At 50.1% G+C, this 26967-nt stretch overlaps 2 protein-coding genes across 2 annotated transcripts in view; one reads left to right on the top strand and one right to left on the bottom strand.

Annotated features, from left to right (window-relative positions):
- Positions 1-18767, top strand: part of TTLL9 (tubulin tyrosine ligase like 9) — a 40998-nt gene extending 22231 nt beyond the window's left edge. The window contains exons 6-15 of the mRNA XM_030309836.1: positions 24-92; positions 691-765; positions 1936-2026; positions 2928-2968; positions 3862-3949; positions 9298-9356; positions 10431-10627; positions 12357-12470; positions 13880-14004; positions 18380-18767. Coding sequence (XP_030165696.1) covers positions 24-92; positions 691-765; positions 1936-2026; positions 2928-2968; positions 3862-3949; positions 9298-9356; positions 10431-10627; positions 12357-12470; positions 13880-14004; positions 18380-18456 — 936 coding nt within the window. The 3' untranslated portion in view covers positions 18457-18767. The remainder of the gene's footprint in view (positions 1-23; positions 93-690; positions 766-1935; positions 2027-2927; positions 2969-3861; positions 3950-9297; positions 9357-10430; positions 10628-12356; positions 12471-13879; positions 14005-18379) is intronic.
- A 1723-nt stretch (positions 18768-20490) lies between these two features.
- On the bottom strand, positions 20491-26967 carry PDRG1 (p53 and DNA damage regulated 1). The gene is made up of 5 exons (XM_030309837.1): positions 26792-26967; positions 25103-25178; positions 24020-24094; positions 22021-22101; positions 20491-21422 (listed from the first exon to the last, which is right to left on the bottom strand). Exons 1-5 carry the CDS (start codon positions 26876-26878, stop codon positions 21340-21342), a joined length of 402 nt encoding a protein of 133 aa, XP_030165697.1. The 5' UTR covers positions 26879-26967; the 3' UTR covers positions 20491-21339.

The following is a 26967-nucleotide window of genomic DNA, read 5'->3' as shown; positions in this document are numbered from 1 at the left end:
TTCTGCACTCACCCCCACCCCAGGTAGCCCGGTCGCAGGGAAAAGGCATTTTCCTCTTCCGGAGGCTGAAGGACATCATGGACTGGAGGAAGGTAAGCTTACCCCTCCCCCTTGCTCCGGAAATCTCCCTCTGCCCTTGCTGCCATGAGGGGCCCCTCCTTCCTTCCTCCAAAGCTTGAAGGGCTGGCAGCGAAGCTCTGCCCCTGGGAACGGAGTCTCTGAAGCCAGATTGCCTGGGCTCAAATCTTGATTTTGCCCTTTAAAAGCTGTGTGACCCTGGGCAAGATGCTTCTCCTCTCTGTGCCCAAGTAAATGGGGGAGAGTAGTAACAGTGCCTGCTGAGGACGAGTTACTATGCCTAAAACCTGAGAACGCTGCCTCTGTACCTGGGCCTCCTGCTCACCTGATTGGGGAGAGCTTGGCTGACTCTTCCTCCAAGTCCCAGGCCGAGCCTGAGGTAGCTCCCTCCCTCCCCCATGACCCATCCTTATCCCAGGATGCGGCGTAGTAGAAATCCCGCTTCCAATCCTGCCCCTGCCACTCAGCAGCTGTGTGATCTTGGGAAAATTGTTAAACCCCTCTGAACTTTAGAGATGGTGATGGTGCTACACAACCAGCACCTGCTGCGTGAGCAGGTGCTCAGTAAGTGAATTGCCTCCCTCCTCTGTGTGTCTGATTCCTTCCCATCAGGGCACCGCTGGGAAGAAGCTCACCAGCTCAGAGGCCCAGCCAGCCCGGAGCGCTGTCAATCCACCTGGAGGCCATGTGAGTACAGGTGCCAGGTGGCCCGGGGCCCAGGAAGGGAAGGCCTGGTTGCCTCTGTCTTGAAGCAGCTTGGCGGTGGAGGGGGAGGGGGCCGGGGGATGATAGCAGGTGTAGAAAATTCTGCCCTGGGGGCCAGAGACCCTGAGTTCCAGTGGCTCCCTGCCACCAGGCCCTCGTGTGACCTCACCAAGTATGCGCCACTCGCCTTTGGGCCTCAGTTTTCTCACATGGTTACCGTGACGGGGACAGCGGCTGAGAAGGGGCTTTGCAGACCATGGGGTGCTGTGCAGGTATGAGACAGAGCCTTGCTGGGCTGGCCAGGAAAGGATTCGCAGGCAGAGACGGGAGAGGAAAGTCCCCGGGCACCTGCGTGGCCCTCCAGGCAGCACGGACCAATGGAATTTTCTACAGAGGCGGAACGGTGTATGCCTGTGCTCTCCAGTACCGTGACCACTAGCTACGTGCTGACACTGAGCACCTGAAATGAAGCCGGTGTCCCTCAAGGACTGGATTTTAAATTGCTTTTCGTTCTTTTATCTACATGACATTTACCATCTTAACGACGTTTAAGCGTATAATTTAGCGGCACTAAGTGTATTCACATCATTGTACAACCACCACCACCATCCACCTCCAGAACTCTCGTCCGCTTCCAGAACTCTGTCCCCAGGAAACACTAACTCCCTGTTTCCCAGCAGCCCCCCCAACCCAGCCCCTGGCAGCCACTCTTCTACTTTCTGTCTTTGTGGATCTGACTCCTCCAGGGACCTCGTCTAAATGGACTCCTACAGTGTTTGTCCTTTTGTATCTGGCTTATTTCACTTAGCGTAATGGCTTCAAGGTTCATCCATGTGACAGCATTTAAATTCACTTATTTTTAAGCAGTTTAAATGTAAATAGACAGCACAGGTCTAGAGGTTAAACGCGGAAGCTCTGGGCCCAGCCTGCGTGTGGGTCCACGTCCCAGCTGTGCCACGGAGCAGCTGTGTGACCTTGGGCAAGTCGCTTCCCCTCTCTGTGCTTCAGTTTGCTCATCTGTAAAATGGGGGATAACGTTCGTCCTTCCCTGATAGGGTTGATTTAAAGACCAAACGAGGAGAGTGTCTAGCACGATGCCTCCTGCACAGGAAATGCTCCGTAGATGTTAATAATAGTTATTGTTACAACCAGGACGCAAGAAGTTCTGATGACCAGAAGGATGAAATCCCCGTGGAGAACTACGTAGCTCAGCGCTATATCGAAAACCCCTACCTGATAGGAGGTGAGATGGCGGTCTCTGCCCAGAACAGAGGGCCACTTGGCTCCTCTCACCGCTTCGGGCAACATCCTCCCTCCCCTCCCCCAGTGACTCTCTCGTGGCTTTCAACACCCCCAGATGCCAGTGACCTCCCTGTCTCCAGCCAGGACCTCACCCCGGCAGCCCGGATCCTGATGTCCCACCGACCCTTGGGTACCTCCCGGCAGCTCACACCCAACATGCCTAAGATCCAACCCTCGCCCTCCCGCTGCCATATGGCTCATTCCCCAGCCTCCCCGTCGGGATACAGCCCCTCCAGCCCCTGGTTGCTAAGCCAGAGGTCGGAGACCGTTGTGGGTGTGTTTCTCTCTTCCCCTCCCATGTCCGACCTCCATCAAGCTCCCACGCAGCTCTTGAATCCATCTGACCCCCTCCATCCTGGTTCTGGCCACTGTCCCCTCCCATCCTCACTGATGCCCGCTGCTACTCTGGTCCCCTATGCTCCACTCCAGCACAGTACCCAGGGGGACAAGATCCCCTCAGTGGCTTCCCATGGTTGCTAAAACAGAATCCAAATATTGCACGTGAGCTGGCCCCTGCTGACCTCACTGACCTCGTCTCCTTCCACTCTGCCCTTGGACCGCGCCCTTTGCTCAGGCAGTCCCTCCTGCCCCAAGGCCCGCCCCCTCCAGGCTGCGGGGCACCTCTCTTCCTCTAGGCCACCACTTCTCCACGAAGCCTTCCTTGATCCCCTGTCTCCAGCCTTTCCCCCACATTAACCACCTCCCCTCCTCGTTACCTTCTCCTTGTACCTCTTGTGCTTTTATTGGCATTCACCTCTGCCTGTCCACTGCTCTAACCCCCAAACCTACCATGCTGCCTGGGACACGGTATTTGTTGCATGAATTCTTTCCTTGCCTGACAGGCCGCAAGTTTGACCTGCGCGTCTACGTGCTGGTGATGTCGGTGAGTAGCTAAGATAGGGCCCTCCTCCAGCAGCAGGTAAGGAAGAGCTGGGCCAGGAGACAGGGGGCAGAAGCCATTCTGGGGGGTGCCTATGTGAGCCTGCCTGGGAGAGCCCAGGGGGCGTCTGAGGGTAAGGCGGGGGCACGTAAACAGATCCCATTTCTGCCATCTCAGAGACCCGAGTCTGGATTTGCCGTCCGCCTGTCCTTTATTCACTCAGCCATTCGTGGTAACCGCAGCTGACCTTTACCGAGCACCTCCTAAGTACCAAACCCCGGTATTCAGCAGGTTTTACTACGTTTGGTCCTCCTAACGACCAGGGAGGCGGGTTCTATTATTATCCTCATGTTACAGATGAGGAAACAGAATCAGAGGGGGTTGAGTGGCTTACCCGAGGTCACGCACAGGTGACGGACAGACCTGGGCTCCCAATCCAGGCGGCCTAGTGCCAGAGTCTACTCTCAGACAAGGAGCTGCCATACCGCCTCTCCCCACCCATTCGTTCAGCAACCGTTCAAACCTTCGTGAGGTGCTCAATGTGGGGCATGAGGACATAGGGGCGTGGGAGGCGGGCTCAGCCCCTGGGCTCCTGGAGCTGAGCGTCTGGTGGGGAACGTGGACACACCCGGAAGGGTGTCGCGCGTGGTAGCGGAGCAGAGAAGAGTCTCGTTCATTCAGTTCCCTTCTGCGTCTTCTCCCTGCCCCTGACACCAGGGAGGGAGGGGGTGGAATCAGAGGAGGCTGTTTGGACGGATTCTTGAGGGGTGATGTGAGAAGGTAGGAAGGAAGGGCACTCCAGGTGGAAGAAACGGCGGGTGCAAAAGCTAGGAGGGGCAGATTGCTCGTATTCACCCCCCTCCCCTTCCTCTCCCTCCTTTCCCTCCTCGACACAGTACATCCCGCTGCGGGCCTGGCTGTACCGGGACGGCTTCGCCCGATTCTCCAACACCCGCTTCACACTGAGCAGCATCGATGACCAGTGTATCCTCGGATCCCGTCTGCCCAGCCCCCTTGCGCCCTGCCCCTCCCCATCCCCCCAGCTGGTCAGGGAGAGCTTCTTCATTCCACCGAGTCCCAAGCTGCGGTCTCGGCACAGGAGATACAGCAGTGGACAAAACGGGCCTGGTCCCTCCCTCCGGGAGCTGGCAGTCTTGTGGGGGTGGGGGAACCCCCGGTGATCCCAGGGGAGCAGCCCCACTCTGCTCAGAGCAGCTCACCCCAAACTTCTCTGCTCGCTCCACACTGACTCACATTCACAGGATGGGAGAGCTCGAGCTCCTTTGGAGAATGTTTGCATCCTTCCGTGTGCCTAGACATTGGCTCACACATTCACTCAAACACAATGCCCTCTTCACCCATCAAACTGGCAGAGACCAAAAATATGATCACACACTATGCTGGCGAGGCTGGGGGAATACGTGTGTCGCTGGTGGCGTGTAAGTGGGTACAACCACTCCAGAGGCAATCTGGCAAATGTCTATCAAAAGACAAAAGCACATACCCTCTGACCCAGCAAATTCCCTTCTGAGAATTTACCCGACATGTACACTCACAACATAGGAAAAGAGAGGTTTAAAGGCAATGCACTGCTCAGCCTTGTTTGTGAGAGAGAGAGAGAAAAAAAGGAAATAAAACAAACTGCTCATTTACATGATGGATTACTGTGCAGCTGTTAAAAAGGAATGGGGCCGTGCTTTATGTACAGATATGAAATAATCCCTGTGACGTATTGTTAATTGGAAAAGAACAAAGTATAGAACTCTGAAAAGTATGCTTCCATTCACATTACAAATTATATCTCTGTATATGTTTGTATCCATGCGCAGACATCTCTAGAAGGAAGTATAAGAAATTGGGAATGGAAGTTGCCTTTGGGATGAGAACTGGGCGGGTGGGAACAGGGGTGGGGAGGAGATAGTTCCTCAGGCACATTTTGATGCCTTTTGACTTTTGAACCACGTGAGTGTATTATCTGGTTAGAATACTGACATCAAAAATAATGTTTCTAAGATTTTTAGATGTGGGGCGCCGGGGTGGCTCAGTCGGTTAAGCGTCCAACTTCGGCTCAGGTTATGGTCTCATGGTTCATGGGTTCAAGCCCCGCGTCGAGCTCTGTGCTGACAGCTCAGAGCCTGCAGCCTGCTTCGGATTCTGTGTCTTCCTCACTCTCTGCCCCTCCCGACTCATGCTCTGTCTCTCAAAAATAAATAAACATAAGATTTTTAGACATGAGCATCAGAAGCAAAGAGGCCGGCAATCCAGAAATGGAGAGATGATAAATCAGCAGGACTGGATTACCTGCCTGTGGGGGAGAAGGCTACGGAAGGTGCTGCTGCTGCTGCTGCTTGGACAACACAGCTAATGCTTCCAGCCAGTTCCACCCCCTGCCTTAATTTGGTCTCTCGATTATGTGTCTGTCCCGAGCTCATGCACATGCGTCGCCTGCATGTTAGAATGGGAGTTGGCCCTGCTGAGTATTTCCAACAATTTCCCCCCCTATTTTTCCAAGTCCAGCATTTTTTTAATTTTTTATTAAAAAAAATTTTTTAACGTTTATTTATTATTGAGAGAGAGAGACAGAACATGAGCAGGGGAGGGGCAGAGAGAGGGGGAGACGCAGAATCTACAGCAGGCTCCAGGCTCTGAGCTGTCAGCACAGAGCCCGACATGGGGCTCGAACTCATGAACCGTGAGATCATGACCTGAGCCGAAGTTGGACGCTTAACCGACTGAGCCACCCAGGCGCCCCAACGCTAGCATTTTTAGTATGTGTGTTTAATTATGTGATTCTAGCAAGCATTTAACATATGCAAGTCATCATTTATTGTAGTTTTATATTTTGGCCGCCATGTGTTTTGTTAAAATTAAATGACATGCGTAAAACCCTTAGGACAGTGCCCGGCACAAAGTGAGCGTTCAGCACACGTTAGTGGTCCCCTGTTCCCTACTTAAAAGTGCTTGTATATCTCGGGTCATGGCGCCTTGTTAAACAGACCCCGGCTTTCCCAGGACTAGTTTCTAGTGAACAAGCCTTTGCTGTTTTCACAGTGAGTCAATACACATGATGTTCCACAACTTCTTTTAATTGTTTTTAATTTTCAAACGTTGAAATATTTAAAATATATACAAAAATGCAGAAAAAAGACTATAAGAGAAATCCAGGCATCCACCACCCAGATTTAGCAGATATTAATATTTTGCTGTATGTGGTTCGTATATTACACACCAACTTTTAAAATAATAAAGCAGGGGCGCCTGGGTGGCTCAGTCGGTTAAGTGTCCGACTTCAGCTCGGGTCACGATCTCGCGGTCCGTGAGTTCGAGCCCCGCGTCGGACTCTGGGCTGATGGCTCAGAGCCTGGAGCCTGCTTCCAATTCTGTGTCTCCCTCTCTCTCTGCCCCTCCCCCGTTCATGCTCTGTCTCTCTCTGTCTCAAAAATAAATAAACGTTAAAAAAAATTAAAAAATAATAATAATAAAGCAACTTTGGATCATAAAGTAATAAGACATATTTTAACCTGACCTTAAATATACAGATTTACATTTTTTAAATGTTTTTTTCCTTTTATTTTTTTAATTTACGTCCAAGTTAGTTAGCATATGGTGCAACAATGATTTCAGGAGTAGATTCCTTAATGCCCCTTACCCATTTAGCCCACCCCCGTCCCACAACCCCTCCAGTAACCCTCTGTTCTCCATATTTAAGAGTTAGAGATTTATATTTTTATATATAGTTCACATACAGTTATTCAAATATATATGCATGTATGTGCACACACAAAATATAAAAATAATGACCTCAGCACTGTAACAATAAATAGAAACAAGTTAAAACACCCTTGAAGGATGGCAAAATGAATGATAAAACATCTACATGCTATTGTACAGCTGTTATAATGAGGCCAATTAAAATATCATGGAAAGGTATCTAAGACAGACTATTAAAATGAAAAACAACATACAGGTATGGATCTGGTGTGTTTATAATCCTAGTTTTGCTCTTAAGGAAATATGTTTCTATTCAGAAGAAAGTCAGAAAGGATGTTCACTAATTTATAAACTCTGAACACCAAGGAGGATTAGAATCAGGCCAGGAACGTTTATTTTCACCTTTACACGTTTTCCTATATTATGAATTGTTTTTACAACCATTATGTATTACTTTAATAATAAAAATAATAAAACACTTAAAGAGTATAGTTTTCACAATATAAGTAGTAAAGCCGTTTAAAGGCAAATCAGAAAATTCAGAAAATGTACAAAAAGGAAAAACAGAAAAGAAAAGAAACCTTCTGTGTTCTTATTTTCTAGAGACAATTACTTACCCTGACGTATTTTCTCCCAGGTTCGTTTGTACAGTTTGTTGTTGCATTTTATAAAGGAGTGATCTCAACTGTATAAACATAACTTTTTTTCACTACACATATCAGTATTTTCCTGTAGACATTTTTTATTAGTTATAAAGTATCCCACCGAGTAGACTTATTGGTTTATTAATCTTCCACCCTGCAGGCATTTAGAAAGTATTCTGCTTCCTCCAATTATGACACACAATGCTGGAAAGAAACATATTTTTCATAAATCTTTTACCATATTTAATCTTTCCTTCAGACGACATTGCAGAGGTGTAAGTACTGGGTCAAGGGTATATGGGCCAGATTGTTTTACAGAAGGTTCTTTTGTATTTTTATTACCCTTCCATTGACAGGGCCCATTTTATCCCAGCTCTCCATGCTGAAGACAATCATTTGATTTTATTTTTTCAAACAGTTTGGAACTTAAAAAAAAAAAAGTTTATTTATTTAGAGCGCACATCAGCGGGGGAAGGGCAGAGAGAGAGAGGGAGAGAGAAAAACCCAAGCAGGCTCCGAGTTGTCCGTGCAGAGCACGACACTGGGCATGATCCCACGAACCGTGAAATCATGACCTGAGCTGAAATCAAGTCGGATGCTCAGCCGACTGAGCCACCCAGGCGCCCCTGAAGACAATCATTTAAAAAAGACTTTTCTGGGGCGCCTGGGTGGCTCAGTCGGTTGAGCATCCAACTTCGGCTCAGGTCATGATCTCGCGGTTCGTGAGTTCGAGCCCCACATCGGGCTCTGTGCTGATGGCTCGGAGCCTGGAGCCTGCTTCAGATTCTGTGTCTCCCTCTCTCTCTCCCCCTCCCCCGCTCGTGTTCTGTCTCTCTCAAAAGTAAATGAACATTAAAAAAATTTTTTTAAAGACATTTCTAAAACAATTAGCACCCGTAGATGAAGCCTATATGGGCATTCATTACACTTGCAATGATTCTGTGAGTTTTGAGTTTTTCCAAATAAAAAGGTTAAAAAATATGTAACTGACTTAATGGGGAAGCAGGGTTTTGCCTTAGAATTTGCATTTCTTCCAATTTGTACTTCTTCCTCATTTACATCCCTTTATTTATTGCTTTTTAATTGTTTTTTAATGTTTATTTAGTTTTGGGAGAGAAACAGAGCGCGAGCAGGGGAGGGGCAGAGAGAGAGGGAGACACAGAATCTGAAGCAGCTCCAGGCTCCAAGCAGTCAGCACAGAGCCTGATGCGGGGCTTGAACTCATAAACCATGAGATCCTGACCTGATCTCGTGAAGTCAGATGCTTAACCAACTGAGCCACTCGGGCGCCACCCCTCCCCTCCATTTACATCCCTTTAAAATTATGTATCTTCTATTACTAGAAACATCAGGCATTTTCCCAGATGGTCTTTTAGCAGTTATGTTTTCCCTGATGTTTTCATACCCCTATATCTATGTATCTATTAGGGTCATAAATTTTTATTGTTAACAATTTATGTGGGATTTTCATGTGATAAAAACATTAGTCTGTCACATTTGCTACAAATCTTTTATCTAGTCATGCTTGCTTTTCATTCTTGCCCTGATATCTGATTATTTTTATTTTTACATGGTTGGCTCTGTTCATCCACTGACTTCCTCTGTGATTTCTATTATCGTTTTTAAGCTAAAAAAAAATCCTGCTGAAAGATTTCATAACTAATCAACCCCACTTCTGTCCAGATTGGTTTTGATTGTTTGCTTACTCTTTGCCCGTTTCCCCCACCTAAGTCCCCCCACTTAATAGGGCTCAGGGGTTAAGTGACTTGCTCAGGGGCACACAGCCAGTAAAAGGCGCAGGTGGGATTTGAACCCAGGCCCATCTGAACTCAAGGCCCACATATGTGACGTCTGGGCCGTTGTGGCACCTTCCTCATCAATGTGCAAGCACAAGTCTTAGTCTGATCTCTGGGGGTTCCATGGAACAGGGCTCACCCTTCTTGTTCACACTTGTCCTTGACCACCTACCTCTCCCAGATGTTCACCTCACCAATGTCGCTGTGCAAAAGACCTCTCCTGACTACCATCCAAAGAAGGTGAGGAAGCTGTGCTTCTGGCCTCCAGAGCCAGCCTTTTGGGACTGGGTTGGGGTGAGCAGATGGTGTGCCACGGAGCCCAGGACAGGCCAGTCTTGGGCTCATAGTTCCACTTCATCAGTGAGGTCAAGACCACCCTTCCCACTTGCAGGACCCAGGACAAGAGTACAGAAGGAGGCCCACACATTGTGTGTCTGAATATTTAAAAGTTATGAATCAAAGACACACACCCTGTAACAAAATGTGTTCTATCCTCCTACCTTGAAAGTATTTTCTTTCTTCTTTCTTTCTTTCTTTCCCTTCCTTCCTCCCTCCTTTTCTTTTCTTTCTTTCTTTCTTTCTTTCTTTCTTTCTTTCTTTCTTCTTTCTTTCTTTCATTTCCCTTCCTTCCTTCCTTTCTTTTCTTTCTTTCTTTCTTTCTTTTCCTTTCTTTCTCTTTCTTTTTTCTCTCTCTTTTTCTTTCTTTCATCTATCTATCTATCTATCTATCATCCATCCATCCATTTATCTATCTAATAACCTACAAGGCCAAGTTCGAATTTAGAATTCTCAGGCTTCTCAGAGTTAAGAGCCAGAACAGAGGGGCACAGGGAGAGCTGGCTCCCAGCTCACACCCGCTCCCGTCTTTTCCCTCCCCCAGCTCCATCCTACACAGTGGGGGCCTCCTGCATATACGTACCCCTAGCCCCCCGAAAACAGTAACCAGTTGGTCATCTTTGGGCCTCAGGGTACACCCATGGTCAGTGCAGTCTGTGCCCAGGAAGGCAGGCCCAGGGAAGAAACCTGTGCGGGGTGTTGGGGCGGCGACTTCCAGGAGACTGGGGACCCAGGCTGTGCTCTAGAAAGAAGCACAGGCTCTGGGAGGGCACATCCACCCCTTCCCCTGAGCATGCAGTAGCTTTGCCCTGCAAGAGGGACAAACTCAGAGTCCTCCTAATCACAGGACCCTGGTGGGAGCCTCTTGTCGAAACCCAAGGCCCGTGCTGATGGTGACTGTTGGAGGGTCCCGGCCGGCCAGGTCCCAGTTAACGAACGCTCCCTCTCCCCCCCCTCCCTGGGTGCTTGGGGCCCCAGGGCTGCAAGTGGATGATCCAGCGCTTCCGCCAGTACCTGGCGTCCAAGCATGGGCCGGAGGCGGTGGAGACGCTCTTCAGCGACATGGACAACATCTTCATCAGGAGCCTGCAGAGCGTGCAGAAGGTGATCATCAGCGACAAGCACTGCTTTGAGCTGTACGGCTATGACATCCTCATAGACCAGGACCTCAAACCGTAAGTGGGTGGGCCGGCAGCCCGGAGAACGGTGGGGGAGGGGGGTACGTTTCACACACTCTGCACCCAGACGGCCCGGTGTGGTCTCTGCCGCTTCCTGGTTGGACGCACTTCCTAGTTTTGTGACTCAGTTTGCCTATCTGTAAAATGGACATTGTGCTTATAGAATTATTATGAGGGATAAATGAGGTATTGTCTGTAAAGCACCAAACCCCGTGCCTGGCACTAAAAGACCTTTCCTGAACATCTGCTGAGTCAGCAATCCTTCCCGAGTACCAGGCAAGAAACTTCTCTGTAAACCCTGCTGATCTCAGGATGCAAAGTGCCGTGTAAGGGAATATTGTTACCATGTCACTTCCTGTTAAGAATGTGGTGCATTCATGGGCCGCCTGGGTGGCTCAGTCAGTTGAGCGTCCAACTTTGGCTCAGGTCATGATTTCACGGTTTGTGAGTTCCAGCCCCGTGTCGGGCTCTTGCTGACAGCCTGGAGCCTGCTTTGGATTCTGTGTCTCCCTCTCTCTGCCCCTCCCTGCTCACGCTCTGTCTGTCTCTCAAAAATAAATAAACATTAAAAAAAAAAAAAAAAAGGAATTTGGTGCGCTCCCACAGTCCCCACAGAGGAGGTTGAGCTGATGAGGAAGACAAGCCTGAGGTGGCAGGGACCATCGTGATGGCCGTCATGTGATACAACAGGACACAGAAGCCCAGTGGGTTTGTTCTGGGCGCTTGGGGTTACACATTAAGTCAAAGGCAGAGCCAGGCCCAGGGTCATAATTCCTGGGCTGAGCTACTCCCTGCCTGCACTGCGGCTCCCGAGCTCCTTCCCCAGGGTCACTGGATAGGTGCTGAGGGCTTTCCGAGCCAGCAGTTGGAGCTCTAGACTGATACCTATGTCAGACCCAGCTTCAAGGAAACAGGGTTCGGGTGCCAGCGGGTCTCTCCTTTGCCCCCTGCTACAAGATGTGGCTGCGGGTATTAAAGTGGACACTGATGGGGAAACAAGCTTGGGGATGGGAGGGGGGCCCGAGTCTGCCACTCACCTGCCGGATGGGTCCTTCCCTGTCTGTGCCCCAGGTTCTTGTCTGTAAATGACCGGATTTGCACAAAACAAGAGTTTGCAAGCTCTAGGCCCTTGGGCTGCTTTTGGCCACAGACGCTTCAATTTTGGAGTTCAAATTATGTTCCTTGTAAATTCATTTGAGCATCTCGAAAAACTGGGAGATGTTTACACAACAGTCTGGATGTTCGCCTTTTCTGGAAAACTCAGAACCCTGGGCTCACACTCCCACAGGGTGACAGTCTCCTGGAGGGGCCACCGCTTTAGAGTGGAATGTTCTTCCCGGTTCACCGCTCTCCACCCCTCCCAGCTCCTGCCGTCCTCAGCGGCCATTGCCCACACACGCAAAAGTTCACTAGGAAACGGGACTTTGTCTTGTATTCACAGCTCTAGTGGGAGAAGGAAGAGCAATACGAGGGCACCAAGATCATTCCACCCCCTCCAGCTTGCCTCGTTTGGGTACCACCTGGCCCCAGTGGGGATTTCAAGTTTGTGACAATTGTTTTCAAAAAGTTTTAGCCACTGAAACCTTTCTTCTAGTGGAAAAATGGAGATAGCAACCTTGGTTGAATTGAGGGTTGGGCCCAGGCACCCCATCTAGCCTCTCCATGAAATTCCAGGGTCCCCAGGGACCAGGCAACCCTAAGGCTCTCCATTCCCCTCCTTCCCCAGGTGGCTCCTGGAGGTCAACGCATCCCCATCGCTGACAGCCAGCAGCCAGGAGGACTATGAGCTCAAGACCTGCCTTCTGGAAGATACCCTGCACGTCGTGGACATGGAGGCCAGGTGAGGGAAGGCAGCCCCGCTCAGGCACCCCTGTATGTGACAGTTGGAGCTCCCATCAAGGAAGACAGAGAACTCAGAACCCTGGGACTTGAGTGGCCCTTAGAGATGGTTCGGGCCTGCTCACCGTTTTACAGATGGACAAACTGAGATGTCCACACAGGGTGGGATCCTGGTCCAAGGACTCAGCCCTTTTGAGGCACAGCAGGGCCAACTATATAGCCTTCTGAGATTCAGTCCAGCAGGATTTCCATGAGACCCTGGACTTCACCTGTCTAAGCCTGTTTTCTGGTCTGTAAAATGGGAAACCTCATGTTAACCCCCAGGATTGTTAAATTAATCTACTAAGATAATTTATTATAAAGTGCCTTGCTCATAGTAAGTGCTCAATAAGAGACTATCTACTGTTATTTTTTAAAATGTTTTTATTTATTTTTGAGACAGAGAGAGACAGAGCATGAGCAGGGGGAGGGGCAGAGAGAGAGGGAGACACAGAATCCAAAGCAGGCTCCAGGCTCTGAGCTGTCAGCACAGAGCCTGACACGGGGCTTGAACCCACAAACCATGAGATCATGACTTGTGCCAAAGTCAGAAGCTTAACCGACTGAGCCACTCAGGCGCCCTGAGACTATCTACTGTCATAACGATGCGCATATGATGGGAAAACCCAGGGTCTGACTTCAGGAATGGCTGAATCCAGGTGCTCAGTCAGTATTGGTTGATTCCCTTTCTTTCCCTTTCTCCTTCTCCGTGACCCACCTCTTTCCTGTGTATTAGCTTTTTCCCAATTATTCCAGCAAAAGTTTGAGGGCTAACTCTCATTCTTATTGGTGGGGATTATGTCAATGCCTATCTCTGAACCAATCATTGTGACTCTGATTGACTGGGCCTACATGTTGTGCCCATCTCCCAGGGGAATAGGATCAGCCCTGAGCTGAGCCATGTGAGTGAGAGAGGGAGGAGTGGTTCTCAAAAAAACCCAAGGTACTCTTAGGCTGAAAGAAGCTGAAATGGGTGCTGAGCAGGTAGAACCTCAAGTGTCCTCTGTATCTGCCATCATTCATTCAATCAACAAACATTTGAGCTCCTACTATGTGCCAAGACCTGTGCCCCACACCGGGGACACAGTAAAGGACACAACAGACCTAGTTCCTGCCTTCCTGGAGTTTATAGTCTGGGAAGGACAGCAGACTTTAAGTATAAGTAGGTTCATGTTACCAAGGGCAAGGGTGGGAGCCTGGGGACAATCTGGGAGACGACCCCTCTGAAACCTGGGAAATTGGTGAACAAAAGAAGAAATGCTGACAGCGTGGGCACGTGCAGGGTGCCGGGAGGGATCAGGAGCCTGGCCTGGGTCTTAGGGCTTCACCAGGTGCACCTGCATTAGCCCCTTGTATCTCCTGCCCATCTAGGCTCACAGGAAGGGAGAAGCGAGTGGGAGGCTTTGACCTCATGTGGAATGATGGCCCTGTCAGCCGAGAAGAGGGGGCTCCTGACCTGTCGGGGATGGGGAATTTTGTGACCAACACACACCTTGGTAAGTGGGGCCAGGTGGGGAGTGGGCACGGGGGATGTGTCATGAGAGGAGCCAGGTAGTCTAGGAGGCAGCTTGGCATGGCGGTTAGACCGTTTTAATTTGATCTACAATTTACCAGCTGTGTGACCTTGGGCAAGGGACTTAACCTCTCTGTTCCTCATCTGTAAAATGGAGACAAAAGAGTTTTTATCTCAGCATATGCCTAGAACGCCACCTGGCACATGGCAAGAGATATTATTCATCTATCAGGAGGTGGATTGCAAAAGGCTTAGGTGGAAAAGAACTCCAAAAATGTACAATGTGGTAAAAGAAATTAAGGACTTCAGGGCTTGACTTTAAACTTGGTTTTTAAAAAGTGAAAATTTTTCTTGATTATAAAAATTATTCACTCATTGTAGAGTATTTGAAAACTAAAAGGGAATAAAAAACCATCCAGACATAACCAGCTTCAACAATCTGTTGTATTTCCTTCCAGTTTTTCAAAAATGCCTATATTTATACTTTTTTCTTTACAACATTGGCATTGGGCTGGAGTTTTGAGTCCCACTTTTCCACATAGTATATTCCATGTCATTCAACAATACTAATAAGAGTCTCTCTTTTGGAAACACTTTTTGGCCAGGTCCAAGCTTTACGTACATCATTTCATTTTTAGGCAGCTTGTATCGTTTTATAGATGGAGAAATGGTCTCCAGGTGTTACACAACTTGCTGAAGGTCCCAGTTATAAGTGATGAGGAGTTGAACTCCAATCCCTCTGACTCTAAAACCTGAATGCTTGGGTGCTAGAAAATTCTATCCCTTAGCACAATTAAAAACAAAATTACTCTACAGCTGTAAAATATTCCAGCTTGTATATAGGTCAACCTTACTAAATCAATTTCTCATAATTGAACATTTGGTATGATTCCAATTTTTTTCTTTTATAAGTAATGCCGTGCTGTGATGAACATCTTCTCACATCAAGCTCAGCTGAAATTCTGGCTATTTCTTTAGGACAGATTCCTAGAAGTAGAAGTACTGGGTCAAAGGGATGGACTTATTACAGCCAAATTGCTTTTTAGAAAGAGTACACAGATTTGCCTGCTCTGAATAAAACACACACACGCACACGCACACACACACGCACACACACAACACCACAGAAAACCTTTGTCAACTAGATAGGTAAAAAAGTAGATTTGTTTTTATGTGCATTCTGTTGATTATTGGTTATGTTGCAGAGTTTTTCAATTCGTATTTCTTCTTTTGTAAGCTGTCCATAGTCTTTATGCAGTTTTCAGTGCCTTGTTCTCTAAATTTATAAAGGCCTTGGATATCAATACATTGATGACATTAACCCTCTGTCAAATGTATTTATAAATATTTTCCTGAATTTGTTATTTGCTTTTTAAATTTTATTAAAGTGGCTTTTTTTTTTTTTTAATTTTTTTTTTTTTCCAACGTTTATTTATTTTTGGGACAGAGAGAGACAGAGCATGAACGGGGGAGGGGCAGAGAGAGAAGGAGACACAGAATCGGAAACAGGCTCCAGGCTCCGAGCCGTCAGCCCAGAGCCCGACGCGGGGCTCGAACTCCCGGACCGCGAGATCGTGACCTGGCCGAAGTCGGACGCTTAACCGACTGCGCCACCCAGGCGCCCCAAAGTGGCTTTTTTTTTTAATGAAAAGAAGTTTTAAATCTTTTTTTAGGGTTTGATAGGATTTAGGATTGAGTTTGGCTGCCAGCAACTGAAAAGCCAAATAGTTACACAGAAAGGGAATGATCTGTTTTGAGCCACAAGATATCTTGGGGTAGGTGACAGGGCTGACACAATGGATGCAAAATGCCCCCAGAGACCCAGCGCTTTCTCCTCTCCACTTGGCTACACTTAGTGGGTTGCCTTGGTGCTCATGCTTGTTGCCTCATGGTTGCAATATGGCTGCTCCTACTCCAGACACTGTGTCCTCGTCCCAGGCAGGAAGAAGCAGGAAGGCCCAAGGGCCAAGGCTTTTCCTTCAAGATTTGACTCTTTATTCCAAAAGGGAAACCCTCCCAGGGCTGACATCTTACTGGCAAGAACTGGGTCCCATGGCCACCCCAGCTGCAAGGAAGCCTGCAGTGTCGATTAATTTGCTTGAGAAAGGAGAGGAGAGGGGATTTATGAAAGGCTTTTCTACAGCAGTGCTACCTTGTGTTGTTGCAAGATGACTCTACAGAGCTTTCAAGCTTTGATGTGCATATATATAATCATCTGGAAATTTTGTTAAAATGCAGATTACGATTCAGTAGGTCTGGGATGCGGGCCTAACACTCTGCCTTTCTAACAAGCTCCCAGGTGATGCTCTCCTAGTTGACTGTTGCTATGTAACAAACAAACTCTCCCCAAACCTAGAGGCTTAAAACAACTTCTGTCCCATTTGCTGATTCTTCAGGTCTCGCCTGGGGTCATTCATAAGGCTGCAGGCACCTGGCCGATTCACTGAGACACAAGGCCTAGAGACAAGGCCTAGACACCGAGCCTCATTCGCACGGGTGGTGGTTGTGATGCTGTCAGCGGGGCCTCTCTTTCCAGGTGGCCACTCATCCTCCAGCAGCCCAGCCCTGGCTTCTTCCCATGGTAGTCTCACGTTCCAAGAAGGCGGGAGACCTAGCAAAGCCCCCTGAGGCCTAGGCTCAGAAGTCCCACGGTGTAGTGTCATTCCGTCACAATCCATTAGTCAAAGCTGCTCTAGCCCAGATTCACAGGGCAAGGAAATGGAGCCCTCCACTGGGTCAAGGAGCAGCAGTCACCTTGCAGGAAGGCGTGCGTATAGGAATGGAAGGAGTTGTTGCAGCCATCTTTGGCAACCATCTGCCTCAGATATTAATGCTGCTTATCCCTGGACCCTGTCTGAGTCGCAAAGATGCAGAACAGCGGCTCTCCATCTTGGCCGCTATAGGAATTATGCTGGAGCTTTCAAAAGTACTAATGTCTGCTGAAGGTAAAGATACAGTTGATCTGGGCCTCAGGAGTTTTAAAAGGTCCCAGCTGACTAAAGCACAGCCTAGTTGAGAGCCCCTGCTTTAGAAGTCTCTAGAATAATCCCCAAGTCTCCAGTCGAGCGTCTGGGTGCGAGCACGAGAGAAGCTGGTCGAGGTGGGAAGAGCCTGGATGAAATGAAGGATTGAAGGGTCTCCGGGTGAAAAGATCAGCAGGCAACTCAGAGAGGAGTCTAGAAGTCCAACAAGAGGCTTGCATTGGACACAAAGATTTGGGAGTTATGAAGGAACCAGGTAGTTCCGTGGAACTCACTTTGGAAAACCCTGGGGACGCATATAGTGGGCCTCAGCTCAGTGAAGCCTTGATGATCAGTTGAGTACCCAGGAGGCTCTGGGGTGCTGAGAGGGCAGATGCCTCCAGGTCGGTGGATGGCCTGTGGCCACAGCGATGCAGTCATTCAGCCAGCATCTGTGAGCGCCATCAGTGTGCCTGGCACAGCTAAAGGACCATGGTGCTGCCTCACAGACCAGCCGTGAGAACAAACGAGAAGCGGGTAACGCCGTGAAGGTGCTGAGAGGAGGTGTCTCAGAAGCTCCTGTCGGCCTCTCAGCATGGATTGCCTGGGACACCCTTCCAGGAGTAGGGGCCACTTGCGGGGAAAATTCCTCTCTTAACCACTTGTGCCTGCCATATGGGGTTGGGTAAGGACGGGAAGGAAGCTAACGTTTAACCTGTTAGGTACCAGGCACTATGCTAGCTTGCAATGTTTTCACCAAGCGAAGCCAAGAGGAAAGGTAGTGTGGGGTGGTGGTTAAGAGCGTGGTCTGTCTGTGCTGACAGTGCAGGGCCTGCTTGGGATTCTCTCTCTCTCTCTCTCTCTCTCTCTCTCTCTCTCTCTCCGCCTCTCTCTCTCTCTGCCCCTCCCCTGCTCACACTCTCTCTCAAAATTAAAAAAAAAAAAAAAAAAAGAGCTTGGCCTCTGGAGCTAGATCTGGGTTCGAGTCTCAGTTCTGCTACTTGCGGTATGATTCGAAGCAAATTTCTTAACCTGTCTGAAACTCAGTTTTCTTCTACATGTCATTCCTGTGAAAGCTCAGCAAGTTCATCCGCATTCAGCACCGGGGTTGAATGTTACCTTTTTCTGGTGATCCTTACATTCAGTCCACAAAGCAGGTATCCTGGTTGATCGATGAGAAAACTATGCTCAACAGGGGAGAATGATCTGCTTGAGGACGTGCAGTTCAGGAGTGGAGTCGGGACGAAAAACACAGGGAAAAACACAGGCCATCCGGGGTTGCACGGCTCCTGCGGGCCCTCCCTCTTCCAGGAAGTGGGAGCACAGGCCCCTCCACCCCCCCCATGTCTCCTCTACCAAGGACAGGCCATCCCAGCTAACACTCCATTTCCCTTCCAGGCTGTGTCAACGATCGGAAAAAACAGCTGAGGCAACTGTTCCGCTCCCTTCAAAGCCAGAAGAAAGCCTCCAGTTAGTCCCCGCGGTGGGGAGGAAAGCGACCCTGGGAGGTGCCAGCACAGTCCTCTCCCCACTCTTTCCAGCACAGCGGTGCCTCCACGCACTCACCTCCCTCCCTCTGGCCTGGCAGCAGCGTTGCTGCTCACTGCTTGTTCCAGGTCCCCTGGATGCCCCCACCTGGGCACCTCTGCACCAGGAGACGGCCAATCCCTGGGACTAGATGCGTATTAACCTTGAGGGATTGGCCTGGCCATCGGGCCTGACAAGGACAACCGCAGCAAGTTCTGCTACCCCAGAGATCCTGTTTAATAAATGAGAACAGACCTCACTCGGAGTCACTGGGCACTGGGCCTGGCTCAGGGCATGATGCTGACCGGAGCCAGGCCCTCCTGGCTTTGAGCCTTTGATGTCTTGAAGGTCAGTGCTTAAAACGAGCCTTCAGGAGCAAGGGGTCAGGGGCTAGGGAACTGGTCTTAAGGTGTGCTTGCAAAGCAAGCACTTACTGGATTACTGGGGGTCTGGGGAAAGGCTGAGCCCTAAATACACCTTTCCCTCCATACAACACTCTGACTTGGCATGTCAGGAATTCATGGAGCTCCCCTGACCATCTTAACATCAACAGGCCAGAGCATCCTTGTTTTTCAAGTGGACAAGGTAAGGATCGGGAAGGCCAAGCTGCTTAGCGAGGGTCTCTGCAAAGGTGCACTTAGGAGGCAGCTAGGTGATGTGGGGCCTCTACGCACCTTCCCGAGGTCGGGAGCTGAGCTTTTTAAGCCAGAAGGCCTTGGCCTGGCCAGCAACGGGATACGGCTTGGGGAGTTGGGCGCAAATGAAAGTTCTGCATTCTCTACACATTCCACCATTCCTAAGCCTCCTGTTGGTTTAAGAGAGACTGCAGCAGAGTGGGCTGTGGGCAAATTGCTCCGTGGGGGACCGCCTAGGAGAGCCCAGGCAGCTCCCGCTGCAACTCTCCCCACTGCAGGACAGTTCTTTTGGCTGCAAATAGCAGAAGGGGAAGGGGAAGGGATTTTTGGAAGGAAAAATACCGGCAGACCCAAGAAGTGAACCAGCCGGCCTTGGGAAGGCCAGAAGCTAGGCCACTCTGGGCCTCCTGCCTCAGAGCGTGGGAACCTCCTTCCACCCATGTGACTGAGGCAAGGCCAGACAGCCCTGGACACAGGTTCCTCATTTCCAGGACAGCCAACCTGACCGGCTCCTTTGGCCAAGCATCCACCCTGCCACACAGGCAGGGACAACGTTCAGACAGAAGTCACGTGCCAGGCACACATATCAGACAGCAGCTACCGGGGCGAATGCTCCGGTCCCTTTTTTACATTTTTATGTAATATGTACTACAAAGGTGAGGTGTCCTTCTCTTTCACCCTTGTGCTCCAGCCCTGCAGTTTCTGTCTTGGGGAGGGAACCATACAGTGTTTGCACACAAATTATCGGCTTATGAGACCCTGCTCTGTCGTCTTGCTTTTCTCACTTACTCTACCCTGGAACTGGCTCCCAGTCAGTGCACAGCAAGCTTCCTTATCCCTGACTGTAGGTGCCGAGTATTCCCGTCTGGAGCTGTTGACTCCTTTAACTAGTCTACTATGGATGGACATCTAGCTTCCAATTCTATCTCCCCACTTTAGGACCATGATGGGGAAAACAATGTAATTCTACTTTTAAAACTCAGGAAGATGCAAAATTGTAGGTATGGGGCCAAATTTGGCTTATGTAGGGTATTTTGTTGGCCAAAACCTAAGTCTTTAAAACTCTTCTGTATTAGTGATGTTTAAAAGGCAGGAGATTCAATTTAAAAATCCAGATTTCTAGCTCCTCTTGAAAAAAAAGTAACCTCTGGACATACCAGCCTGTGTTCCCACGTGATCATCGGCTGGAGCCAAGTGCAGTGAGGGGACCGGGTGAGGCGTGCCCGCTCCGTGTTACCAGTGTTGGTACTGGCGGTCTAGTCCTGCTAGCATTTCAAGGCTGGTGGCGTCCTAAAGGCAGCGTGGCCTCGATTAAGGACCAAATGAGGTAAAGAACAGAAGCTACTATTCATTCGTTTAGGAAACATTTATTAAGCTCTCAGTGACATGAAAGACAGCGTGCTGCCTCACAGCACATTAGGATCTGAGACCAGCGAAGGCAGGCCGGAACCCTGAGTGGCGCTGACCCAGGCCCCGCCTTCAGAGGTGGCAGAGGGCCTCGTGAAGAGGCAGCTCCCCCCACCCGTCCCTGGTGCGGGACTCTGCAAGGCCTTCCTGACTAAAAGACAGGTGCAAGAGTTTGATAAGCAGCACCCACTCTGGGCTCCATTCTGGGGGCAAGCAGGAAAAAAGGGTCCAAGTGGAGGCGGTGCTGGGGGAGTGGTGCGTCTGGCCCACAGATGGCTGTGGTGAACTACGAAACACCGATTCGGCCTTTCATTCAGAAACCACCTGTGAGCCTCCTGCTTTATTCCAATTCCACTACATGCTGCTTGAGAATGCCTCTCTTCTGGAGAGGAATGCAGGAATGATGCTCCCCGACGTCCGGGGCCCATCTGAACAGGGGCCCTTGTTAAAAGTGCCTGTTGTGGCCATTCTCACACCCCCACAGGCGCTGCCCCCACTCAGCACTGGTGGCTGCCAGGGCCTATCAATGGGCCTTGTGTCCATCCAGCCCCAGCAGTCAGCCCCAGCAGACACTGGCAGGCTGAGGGCTCCCTCCTGCCATCACGGAAAGCCAATCCCCCCAGACAAAGGCTTTTCATGGGGCAGATCTTCTTTACATCTTAAAAGTGTAAAGACGCCCATCTTCTAGCAGGGTGGATCGTGTCCTTGCAGGTTTCAAAGCTGGAGTCCTGGGTCCTCCGTGACCTCAGGGGGGATGCTGTCCTAGGTCCCCCATCTCATTCTTGAATTTCATCCTTTTAAAATGATCTTGAGAGCTTTAAGCTCATCCTGGTTGAGGGGATTCAGGTTAAAACCCTTCAGCTCTGGTTTGCCTAAAGGGAGAAAACAATCCATCAGCTAGTTGGGCCTCCTGTTGTCCAACTCCTGCTGGCCCTGGAGTCAGGCCCAGGAAAGGGGCTTATGCTGCATTCATGTTGCCAAACACTTGGCCTTGAGGTCTGACAGGGAAGGGCCTCAAATTCTGCAGTGCATTGGATAAGGCACAGGAGTCACCAAGAACCTGACTCTGCTGCCCAGAAACCTCCAGATTTCTGCCAGACCCGTGACCAATCTGGAGGGGTTAGGTTTACCCAGAAATTTAGCTCTGGCCTTAACCACCTGACTGAGGCCCTCTGAGTGCCCTGAGTCAGAGCTATCCTGCTTCTTATACCATGCCTAGGATTTCCTGTGAGATAGCCCAGGCTGTTCCTTGTGCCTGGAAAAGGACTCATGACAGGAATAAGACCCCACGACCTTCCTTGTTCATTCCATCTCTGGGCAGCTACAACCACTGTCCCTGCCCACAGCTTCAGCACCGCTCGCTTGCTGCCCAGGCCTTTGCCCACCTGGGAGAGGCTTCCACCCTGCTCTGCAAAGTCCATGCTGACAGTCCTCTCTCTTCCTAGTTTCCATTTCCCGCCAGGCCAATACCTTGGGCCTCAAAGAGGCGGTTGACCTTCACTTTAAGTTGTTTGCGGAGTTTCTCTATTTCTTTATCCAGATGGTCCTGATCTGAAAAAAACGAGGTGGGCAGAGGATGAGGTTACACCACTGACAGACCCACCCAAAGGGAGAAGCCATCCACTTCTCCCCCCACTCCTTGAGATCAAGGGCTCCTGGCATTCGGGAAGAAGGGGACTTGAGAGACCAACTGAGGAAGGAAGTGAAGCCTAGAGAAGGGATGCGATCTGCCCAAGATGGTCGAGTAAGCCCAGGAAAGGACTGAGCACTTGCCTCTCCGTTCACTGACCTATTTTCATATGCAAAGTACCTTGGGCTGCTCAGTACCTTGGGTGGGGAAGGCAATATGGGACTTTAGGTCACCCTCCCACAATGAAATCACAGAAAATTCAAACATCAAACCAGAGTGAAGAAGATGGTTAGGAAAAGCATGGCTAAGGAGTTTTACAAACCTAACTCCATCAATGCGAGGGGTTTTTAGGTAACAGGACTGTGGTAACATGTGACCTAAACGATCAATGGACAAGCCCGATGCTCGGGCTTAACCTAATTAACCGTGGTGAACAGAAAAGGTTATCTTGCCATGACTGTTCATACCTTAGGGCACACTGCATTATGAGAAGTAGACGCCACAATGTTTGGTGACACCACTGCCTAATGTCACCCAAACGACCACCTGCTGGTTTGTCTTCCCCACAGATTTTCATTCTTTCTGGTGGGGAGAAGGCCTGGGCAGTGGTTCTAGTGCTCCTGGTAAACGAGCAACGCTAGGTCCTCAGGGGCTTGGTTAGCTTGGGAGTACCCGGAGAACCAGCGACAATCATGTCCCAGAACCCCTCGAGGTATGGTGACAAGACCATATCTGTGGACCAAGACAGCTGAGGACCAGATCCTGAACCCAGGCAAGCAACCCCCTCTGAAAGCTTAGCCTGAGTGAACTGTGGCCACCACCCAAGTGCAATGACAACTCTTAATTTTATAACCATAGTATTAGTGTACATTTTTCAAAAGCGCAGACAGAAACTTCTTTAAGCTGTTCTAGTCTCCTTTGCTAAAATTTTATTTCAACAGCGCTAGGGAGACTCTGCCTTCAGGGACAGGCGACCTTGCTGGTCCTCTTGGTCTATACATTTTCCAAGGGTCGGGAGAGAAAAAACTATGCATAATCTTTCCTTTTCCCAGGCAAGGACCCATTTGCAGCTTGACTTTTTGCCGTTATGCTCCTACAAAGAACCTCCAGGGTCGTGGCTATGAAGATCTGAGTACATGCTGAGTGCCCAGGCTGCAGCAGAGCCCGGAGGCTCACTCTCCCCAAACCTCCATTTTCAATGCAGTCTCTACTACAGGGGACCTGAAAAATAAAAGCTCACTCTGCCAGGCTCCCTTGAAGCTACGGGTGGCCACATGACTTAGTTCTGGCCAACGAGATGTCCGAAGTCTCTAAGGAGGACAGCCTTACTTTGAAACAGAAAGCAAGGCCATACATGGAGCAGGCCCTCTGCCTTTCCTACAGCCTGGCATGAGGACACGAGGCCTGCAATGACCACACCGCCACCACGAGAATACGTGAGGGTGACCTTGCTGTGAGCAGCAGTGCCAGTCCTGGACTGCCTGCCTGCCTCTGGACAACTACTGAGGAGAAAAACAACCAGGTTTCCTGAAGCCTCGGTTTGTTGGGTCTTCTGTATTTGTGGCACAAACTGTTTCTCACTGGTAAACAAGCACTAGGCTAAGTACATATACTGTTTTATCCCACCTTCACAAGTGTGCTACGGAGATGCGTCCCCCCCTTTAGAGATGAGAAGTAGCTCAGAGTGGCAGAGCAGGGACTCAAACCCACCCCTACCTGAACCCTGTAACACAGCTGCCTCTCCTCAAATGGCCCAAAGCCTGACTCTCACTCAGTTCTGGGTTACGATTGGGGCTGGTGGGGGAGATGTGTCCCTGACTCATCCCCAGAAGGCCTTACCTTTCTCAATCATCTCCTTCGTCTGAGGGTGAGGCATCCTGATGAACATGTTCCCGAAGCAAACCATCACATCTTCTGAAAGGGCAAATGGTCACTCTTTCAACAAATATTTTGGAGCACCTACACTCTTGACAGGCATTGTCTGAGATGCTGACAACACAGTAGAACGAGACAAAGTTTCTGCCCTCACAGAGCTTATGTTACGGTGGAGGAGAAAGAATAAGTGAGCAAAGATAGGACCTGTCAGACCCTGATAAGTCTAAGTACTCCACAGAAAAATAAAGCAGGGTAAGACGACGGGGAATATCAGAGTAGGGGATGAACTTGTCATTGGTATCAGGTGGTCCGAGAAGACCTCAATGATCATGTGACATCTGGGCAGAGACTTGAAGAAAGTGGGTGTGAGCCCTGCAGACATCTGGGGAAAGAGTGAGCAAGGCAGAGGAAACAGGAACAGCAAGACCAGGGTGAATGGAGTCGATGAGCGAGGGGGAACAGGAGAGAAGAGGATGTTGGAGAGTTCCAGGTGGTCTTACAGGACTCCGCCTTTTACTCTGGTGAGATGAGAAGCAATGAGCAAGTTTTAGGCTTTCTGGTGCACTTTAAACCCTGGGCCTGGCCTCTGCCCATCTTTCCAGCCACATCACACGCCCCCCCTCCCCCCCCCCCCCCCCCACTTACTTTGTCTTACCCACCTGTCCTCATCTGAAAAGCCCTCAACCCCTCCTCCAACACCCACCTCATGTCCAATTCCTTCCTCAGCTTTCTCACAACTTCCAATTATGTATTTATGCTGTTTTATCTGTAAGAGCACAAGGGCAGGAACTGCACTGTGTCCATAACCCCCACCCAGCACCTTCCTAGTGCCATCAGTGAGCCAGCAACTAACCCCCATCATGGAGATGAGCCGCTGAAACCCTGAGCCACAGTCCGTGTCAGACCTGCAACACTTTCTCCCTCATCTCCACAGGCTGTGTCACACACGTGGGGCTTCCTGACTTGTCTTCGTTACAGATAAGTTGAAAGCCTTAGAAGGAAGATAGAACAGGCCTCCAGAGCCACAGTGATGAAGCCCTGACTTACCGGAGAGGCTGAGATCCTTCTGCAGAGCCCGCAGGCCCTCCCGGTTCTGATTCCTTTTGGTGTCCAGATCCACAATCTGCAAAGCACAGGGGTAGGAGGGAACTCAGCTCCCTCTTGCCCCAGACCATTACCTTCCAACAGACCAGAGGCTTTTAAAACTCAACAGACACAAGGCATTATCCCTGGGTTTCTTCCAACGTCATGCCCAAAACACACTGATGTGCAAATGTACTTCTCCTATTCAGTTTCCAGGTCCTTAAAGACAATGCTCCGTGCAGGTGCTGTCCCCACAGAGAAGGTGCTGGGGAAAAGTTCGCTGACTAAATGGATAACTTATTATTCACTGGAGTGCTAGTTCTCAAGCTGCAGAGCATTTCAGAATCACCATGGCAGTAGAAACCGCTCCCTGGACAAGTCCCTTCAGCTGATGCTGACCTAGTATCAGGAGAAAGCCAACAATCCTGGACTGCAATAGCAGGGGTGGGGGCACTGAAACAGTGCTAACAACACAAAAGCTACTAAGGAAGTGAGGAGACGCTACGGTATCCTTCTGGAGAGCGCTGGCTCTGGAGCCACGATACCCAGGTCTGAATCCTGTTGCCCGCCACGAGCTGTGTAATTTCACCTTTGGAGAAATGGAGATATGAATAGCACTTAGCTCATTGGTTACTGAGCCAGGAACTAAATGAGTTCGCATAGTCCTTGACACACAGTAAGTACTCGGCAAATTTTAATCGCTTCTTTATTATTATCATCCGGCACACCCTGATGCAGTGTTTCATTTAATGGGCACTTATTCATCCAAGTCTTCCTCTTCTCAGTAAACACCCGATCAGTCATCCAATTATTCTAACTGGAGACGAGTCATGAATCACTCTTCACTCCTCCCACTCCCTCACCCCCATATGTAACCACATCAAGGCCTACTAAAGCCCCAAAATATACCTCTGACCCATTCGCTTGTCTCCATCACCACCAGCTAGAGCCAAACCCATCTCTTGCCTGAACCTTGGCAGTGGCTCCTCACAGACCACCCCCCATGCCCCCCTATATTTTGTGCTCCACACACCAGCCAGAGGAACTCTTTTAAAGCCTAAATCCAATTACATCATCCTCCCTCCCCCCATCAACTCCCTTCAAACCCTCAACGCTTAAATTAGCACAAGACCCAAGACCCAGACTTCCAGGTCAGGTCTACAAGGCCCTCCACGACCAAAGCCCCACTTCTCCAGCGTCCCCACCTGCCCAATCACAAGACCACTCTTTTCTCTTTCTCTTGTCCCCTGAGAGCCTTGGCCAAGGCAGAGCACCCACAGTCAGTGGGGCGAGGCAGCAGGAACTGCCCTTTGAAAAAGATGTTCAGGTAAACCTACGAAAGAGGTAACGGCTCGGGATCCCGAGGGCACGGCGAGGGACGGAGAAAGGATGGGCACAGGGAATCTCTGGCACAGAGCAGGCGCCCACTTAACACTTAATGCGTGAAGCGAGGCGCCGTCACAGGCGTCTGGTCCACCTTACCTTACCGCCGCCCCACGTCTGTAGTCACAGCCGTGAGCCCACCAGCCCAGGTCAGCCCACTGCGAGCCCCCGCTGGAGCCGGATTCCGCGCCCAGCGCGCGGCCTTACGGCGCTCGCCGCCAGGCCCCAACCGCCGAACCCCAGCCCCAGCGCCTCGGACCGGCCTCCTACCTGTCGCTTGTCCGCCAGCACCTCCTCCGCGAGCTCTTCCACCTCCACCAGGTACCGAAGCACCCGTTCTGCCTCGGGTGACAGCATGCCCACCACCTCTGACTCCACTCCACTCGGCTCGGCTACGACACAGCTCAAATTCCGTTCGGGCTCCACTTCGGCTGCGCATGCGCACG

The sequence above is a fragment of the Lynx canadensis genome, chromosome A3, assembly GCF_007474595.2.
Source record: "Lynx canadensis isolate LIC74 chromosome A3, mLynCan4.pri.v2, whole genome shotgun sequence".
NCBI lineage: Eukaryota > Metazoa > Chordata > Mammalia > Carnivora > Felidae > Lynx > Lynx canadensis.
This window is presented reverse-complemented; position numbering and strand designations above follow the sequence as displayed.